General features: G+C 37.4%; 1 protein-coding gene across 1 annotated transcript; it reads left to right on the forward strand.

Moving 5' to 3' along the window:
- The first annotated feature begins 245 nt into the window (after nucleotides 1–245).
- LOC140812451 (uncharacterized) lies at nucleotides 246–911 on the forward strand. The gene has a single exon (XM_073170720.1). The coding sequence runs from the start codon at nucleotides 348–350 to the stop codon at nucleotides 726–728; it is 381 nt and encodes a 126-aa protein (XP_073026821.1). The 5' UTR covers nucleotides 246–347; the 3' UTR covers nucleotides 729–911.
- The last annotated feature ends 6,329 nt before the right edge of the window (nucleotides 912–7,240 follow it).

Genomic DNA, 7,240 nt, shown 5'->3' on the forward strand with positions numbered 1-7,240 from the left:
GTTCTACACATACAAGGAGGGGCCCTACTATTTCCAGCCAACTCATGGGCATGCAGTAAATATACTTGCTTAGCAACCTCACCAGGTTTAGGTCTTACACATCACACATGCTAATGCTACACAACGCATCAGGAAATGTGTGTGTAGATATGTATATATATATAATTAAGTTGATATCATGCATTTACTTTTCCCAACTGTTTTCTGTACCCAGAGCTCAGACAGCGTCTTTAAAAGGGATCATCCACACTTCTTTCTCAGGTATCAAGCAAGCATTGGCTTAGTAAAAGAGAGGGGGAAGGAGGAAAAAAGAAAGAAGAGCAAGTTCGGTGAGAAGAATAGAGAAGATGTCGAAGTGGATTTTCGTGGTTCTTGTAGCTCTTGTTGTGGCTCAGCAAGGGGCAGCTAGGGTTTTGACCAGTGACAATGGTCTGACTGATCAAAAGAACTTCATCTCTTTCGGCGGCTTGGGTGGCTACGGTGGCGTCGGAAGTAATGGGATACCATTCGGTGGTGTCGGTGGCGCCACCGGCATTGGTGGACAAAATGGTGGGCTTAACGGCGTCGGAGGCGTCCTTGGAACAGGACCCAACGGTAACCCCGTTGGCGGAGTATGGGGTTTAGGTAATGCTGGCGGTTTGGGCGGCGGAGTAGGGGGTTTGGGAGGTTTGGGCGGCGGAGTTGGCAGCGGTGTGGGTGGTGCCGGCGGTGTGTTGCCGAATCCTTGATGTCATGGTAGCTAGCTAGCTTCGAATGAGCTACATAATACGTTGGGTTTTATTAGTATAATATGGTGTGTGTTATCTATGTTACGTTGTTACATCTTGCATGGCTTTCTTTGGAGTTTTTTTGCTGTCAATTAATGTACTTTAAGTTTGTTCTGTGAAGTCTAATTTGCTTTTGGTCATCAATCTTTTTTACTAATCCAGTAATCCATGCTATCTCGCTGCCATCCGCCAAAGTAGATTAAATTTTTTCCAAGTATTTATATTATGATAAAATTAATCATTTGAAAGTATAAATTATGAGAATCTGTAAAAGTAGGAATATGAGTGGAAATTATTATAGATGGACGATAAATTTCCTAAAATTAGTTTATGGAATTAATTAATCTTTATTAAATGAGAAGGGATATGTTTGTCACTGTCTTAAAATAACTAAAAGTTTATAAGTAAAATACTAGAAACTTTGGCGATAATAAATTCATTTTATCGAGAATAACGTACGTACCTTAAGTTTATGAGTAAAATACTAGAAACTTAATTCGGCGATAATAAAATCATTTTATCCATAGATAAATTTCAGGTTTTTGCAAAAAAAAATTATTTAATTTGTTTAATATTGATATTGTTACAGTCTTTAAAAATATTAATGTAGCATAGGATTTTCCGTCTTAATTACCATGTATTTATTCAGACATTTCGACCGACTTCCCGTGAAATTTAAAGTCTGTATGTAAATTTCGTGAAAAGAAAATTAAAAAAAATAAAATCCTTTAAATTTAATAAAGTAAATGGTACGTGTTTCAACTTCCTGAAAGACTTTTTGCACTTTATTCTTTAATCTTTACTTCCAAGTTTGAGTGTATCTAATATGAGAACTGTCTCATGGATCATAATATGTGAGACAGGTCAACCCTACTCATATTCACAATAGAAAGTAATACTCTTAGTATAAAAAGTAATATTTTTTCACGGGCGACCCAAATAAGAGATCCGTATCACAAATACGACCCGTGAGACCGTCTCACACAAGTTTTTGTCCCCAAGTTTTGTTGACGAAAAAATGTAGATCAAATTAATTGATTTAGAATCTTTTTTGAATCCAACCAAATAAAGAGTCTAAGTATTGTTTGGAATAGCTTGTAGATATTGAATAATGAAAAGTGGAGGGAAAATAATTGTCTATTATTCGATCTATCAATACAAGAGAGCAATTGAGTCTCTTTTATATACACATAATGAGAAGAAAGCGTGTTTAATGAACTAACACTTTATGCCTATGTTAACATCTAACACACTAACTAACACTCTCCCTCAAGATTGGTGGAGATTTATTACACCAATCTTGGACATCAAGTAGGTGTGTTGATCCTTTCCTAAGCCTTTGGTGAAGATATCCGCAAGCTGATTGCTCGTAGAGATATAAGAGGTCGTGAGCAACTTGGATTGAATTTTTTCCCGTATCAAATGGCAATCGATTTCGATATGCTTTGTACGCTCATGATAAAGTGGGTTGGCAACAATTTGCATAGCTGCCAAGTTATCACAATGCAAGGTAGCTGGTTCTGTAATGAGCACTTCCATATCTCTAAGTAATCCAGTTATCCATACAATCTCACAGGAGGTAGTTGCCATGGCCCTGTACTCGGCTTCAGCGGATGATCGCGAAACGATGCTTTGTTTCTTAGTCTTCCATGATACCAACGAATCTCCGAGCTTCACACAATAACCAGTAAGTGACCTTCGAGACATGGGGCAGGCGGCCCAGTCGGCATCACAATATGCAGACAGAGAAAGATCACTATGAGCCGATAATAAGATACCTAAACCAGGAGTGGATTTAAGGTAGCGCACAACACGAATAGCAGCGTCCATGTGTGATTTCTTGGGTGCGTGTAAGAATTGGCTAAGATTCTGCACAACATAGCAAAGATCTGGTCTGGTGACTGTGAGATATATTAACTTTCCCACAAGTCTTTTATAGCTGCTGGAATCCTTAAGTAAAGGATCAACTGCAACCAGGGAAGTATTTCGTTGAACGACCGAGTCAAGTTCATGGCTTGTAAGCCTAAAATTTTGTTCCATAGGTGTAGAACATGGTTTAGCACCACTTAAACCCATCTCAGAAATCAGTTCCAGTGTATACTTGCGTTGACATAGGTAGATTCCTTCATTGGATCTGGCAATTTCAATGCCTAAAAAATACCGTAATGGACCTAAATCCTTGCGGTGTATTTTGGAATGAAGAAAGATTTTCAGCTCATTGATAGAAGCATCATCATCACCAGTTATTATGATGTCATCAACATACACAAGCAACAAAACTATGCAATCGGCAGTCTGTTTGATAAACAAGGAGTGGTCATGTTGTGACTGGACACAACCTGCTTCTTTCAGAATGTTGGAAAATTTGAGATTCCATTGTCTCGAGGCCTGTTTTAACCCATATAAGGATTTCTTCAACAAGCAAACCTTTGACTCCCCCTGTCTCTCATGATCCAATGGCATGTCCATGTAAACTTCTTCATCTAAATCTCCTTGTAAAAACGCATTCGTAACATCCATTTGATGTAAATTCCAACCTTTAATAGCTACCAAACTTAACATACATCGAATGGTTACCATCTTGGCTGTGGGTGAAAATGTGTCATGGTAATCAATTCCATGTTGTTGTGTATATCCTTTGGCCACGAGTCTCGCCTTGAATCTATCCACGGTTCCATCAGGTTTGTGCTTAATTTTGTACACCCATTTACATCCTATCGACTTCTTATTGGCAGGAAGATCAACAACATTCCATGTAGCATTTGATTCAAGGGCTGCAAGTTCCAAATCCATAGCCTCTTTCCATCTAGGATCAGTCATTGCTTCATGATAGTATTTCGGTTCTTTTTCAGAAGAAACTGAGGCCAAAAAGCTTTGATATGATGGATTAAATCTCGAATAGGTAAGAAAATTTGAAATAGGATAATTGGACTTAGCTGAATGACAATGTGGCAAGGTCGGACAAGTGTAGTCCTTTGTCCAAATAGGTGGTGTTGAGTGTCTAGAGGATCTTCGAAGCGGTGAGGGAACTGTCTCAGTTACAGTAGGTTGACATGGAGGAACAAATTCATGTTAGCAATGGGATTATAGCAGTAGGTTGAGCATGATTGTTCAGGTTCAGAAAAAGGGAAGAATTTCTCATGAAACACCACATCTCTACAAACAAATATCCTGTTATTATGAAGGTTAAGTAACTTATATCCTTTTTGTGTATTGGAATATCCCAAAAAAACACACGATGAGGCTCGAGGTGATAATTTGTGTTGGATATTCAAATTAGTAGCATAACATAAACAACCAAACACTCGGAGGTGATTAAAGGAGGGAACCTTAAGAAACAGGAGTTCATGAGGTGTTTTGTTTCCTAAGTAGGGAGTAGGAGTGCGATTAATCAGATAAACCGCTGTTAAAACACAATCACCCCAAAACTTTAATGGAACATACGACTGGAATCTCAAGGCTCGAGCTATATTCAAGATGTGTCTATGTTTTCGTTCCACAACACCATTTTGCTGTGGTGTATATGGACAAGAACTTTGGTGTACTATTCCAAGAGACCGAAACAGAGTTGTGCACTCTTGCTTGAAAAAATCATATGCATTATCAGTGCGAATAACTTTGACTGACATGCCGAATTGGTTTTGTACAATGATGAAGAAATTTTTAAGGATACTTAGGACATCAAGTTTAGAATGCATCAAGAATGCCCAAGTTCCTCTAGAAAAGTCATCAACTATGGTTAGAAAATATCTTTCCCCATTATATGTTTCTGTTTTGAAAGGTCCCCAAATGTCCATGTGAAGTAATTCGAAAGAATGCAAGGTTTTTGAAGTGCTTGCACGAGGGAAACAAAGTCGGGTTTGTTTTGATTGTGGACATATAGAACAATGTGGCATAGAATCACATGAAGATATAAAAGGTAAAAGTTTCATCCTATCAACAGATATATGACCCAAGCGTTGATGTCAAAGCAAATCACTTACTGAGGAACAAACTAATGTTTTATCAAGCATCAATGTATTACATTGGAACTTAGGACTAGAAACAGAAACCTGAGCCAAAGAAGGAAAACAGAGTGCGAATTTCTTGTGTTGTCCAAGTGGTAAAGTCCATTCCGTTCTCTACCAATCCCCATTATCTGTCCAGTCTTGAGGTCCTGAAACACACAAAAGTGAGGATAAAATGTATTGTAACATTGATGTTCCTTGGTGAGCTTAGAAACAGAAAGGAGGTTGAATTTAAAATCGGGAATTTGCAACACTTTGCTCAGCAAGATGGAGTCTGTAAGGGCTATAGAACCTGTTCTACGAATGGGAATTTTACTGCCATTTGGCAAACCGACTGTCCCAGAAGAGTCAGCTATGGATTCGGAGTTTTGCAATGGCAGTGAATCTCCTACAATGTGCTCATTAGCACCAGTATCTATTATCCAAGGAACTTTTTGAAAATGAGATAATGACAACAAGTTTCTCCTCTCTGTACCTGCCATATTCACCAACGGTTCCTGAGGCGTTTCAGCATTACATTTGCCCAATAACTTCAAAATCTCTGCATATTGAGCCTGACTGAAAATAGGATTATCTTTAGACACTTCCTTGATATGCCAACTGAGTCATGTTCAATCGCACTCGCCTCAAATTGTTGCCTTCTGTTATTCATCATTGTCTGAGGAACCCCTCTACCTTGGGGAACACCTCTACCTTGGGGCTTGAACACCTTATGACCCTGAGGATATCCATTAAGCCGATAACAAGTAGCTCGTGTATGACCATTCCAGTTACAGAAGTCACATTTAAGAACCTCTTTCTGCTGTGAGTCCCTTCGATTTTGATGAGAAAAGAACACCGCAGCTGGACTTTCTACAGAATTTATAGCACGATGAGATTCCTCTTGAGAAATTATTGAAAAAGCTTGAGACACAGTTGGCAGAGGAGTCATCATGAGGATTTGACTTCGAATTTGAGAATAACTTTCATTTAATCCCATTAGAAACTGAAGTAGGCGCTGTTGTTGATCATGTTCTAGATATTTCCTAGCTGTTGCACACTCGCAAGACGGCAGTGTTACTAAAGAAGAGTATTCATCCCATAATTGTTTCAATTTACAAAAATAGACTGATATTGTGCTCTCTCTTTGCGTGATTCGTCTAATTTCTCGATGTAAAGTAAAAATCCTTGATCCATTTATTTTATCAAATTGTTCCTTCAAGTCAGACCATACCACAGAAGCATCAGTAGCATATACAATACCTCGAAATATATCTTTACATACCGTATTATAGATCCACGACAGAACTAGAGCATTACATCTCTCCCATTGTTGCACAGTCGGAGATCCTGAAGCCGGTCGTCTACATGTCCCGTCAATAAATCAGATTTTATTATTTGCGTGCAGTGCAATTAACATTGCGCGACTCCATACACCATAGTTCTCAGTGCCTATCAATTGATCATTAACGAGATTCATACCTGGAGTGTCGGAAGGATGTAGGAACAACGGATCGTTGAAATTAGGATTCGCAGCCATCTCAAACTGGAATTCTTCTGGACTATTCAAATGTAAAGCCAGGGGAGAGCAATTATCCGAACTCAATCTCAATTGAGCTCAGAGATTTGTTGATCGTTTCTTCAAATTCGTTGGCTCTGATACCATATTGAATAATGAAAAGTGGAGGGAAAATAATTGTCTATTATTCGATCTATCAATACAGGAGAGCAATTGAGTCTCTTTTATATACACATAATGAGAAGAAAGCGTGTTTAATGAACTAACACTTTATGCCTATGTTAACATCTAACACACTAACTAACAGTAGAAAGAACTTCTTGGATTTTAAGCAGAGTGGAAGTGTTTGGGGGTAATTTCATATTATCCGTCCTCATTTATTATATATTATTATCTTCGTCTGCATTATTATATCATCCCAATTAATTATATCATCGTCCTCATCCTGGTTGGATACTCAACTTTCATCAACATCTCCACACCTGCAAAATGATCGAATATTAATATGTATCCAAATATCTTATTATCACGTACAATTTCATTTTTTTTTTCAAATTTGAATTATTTCGACGAAACTATGCATATTTACCAAATTCTTAAGATAATAATAATAAAAAATATTAATGATTAAAATTAACAAACTAAATATCATAGCAGAAATAAAAAAAAATTAGAAATAGATTATTCCAACACCATTATCTTACAAAAATATATATAATTAGCTCTATATTAACAATTTTTTCACCACATCCAACCACCATAATTTAACAAAAACATATTAAAATTAACATTTTTTAAATATAATTAAATAAATAAATTAATTAATTATAATTTAATCGGAGAGTATGCTACTACCCTGCATCTATCCTCAAACCCAAACATCCTCATATCCGATTATTTAATTTGGTAAAAAACCCTCAATATCCTCCTTCATTCGGGTCGGGTATTAGAATCTCCAACAGGTTCGA

Source organism: Primulina eburnea, chromosome 1 (assembly GCF_022965805.1).
Source record: "Primulina eburnea isolate SZY01 chromosome 1, ASM2296580v1, whole genome shotgun sequence".
Classification (NCBI taxonomy): domain Eukaryota; kingdom Viridiplantae; phylum Streptophyta; class Magnoliopsida; order Lamiales; family Gesneriaceae; genus Primulina; species Primulina eburnea.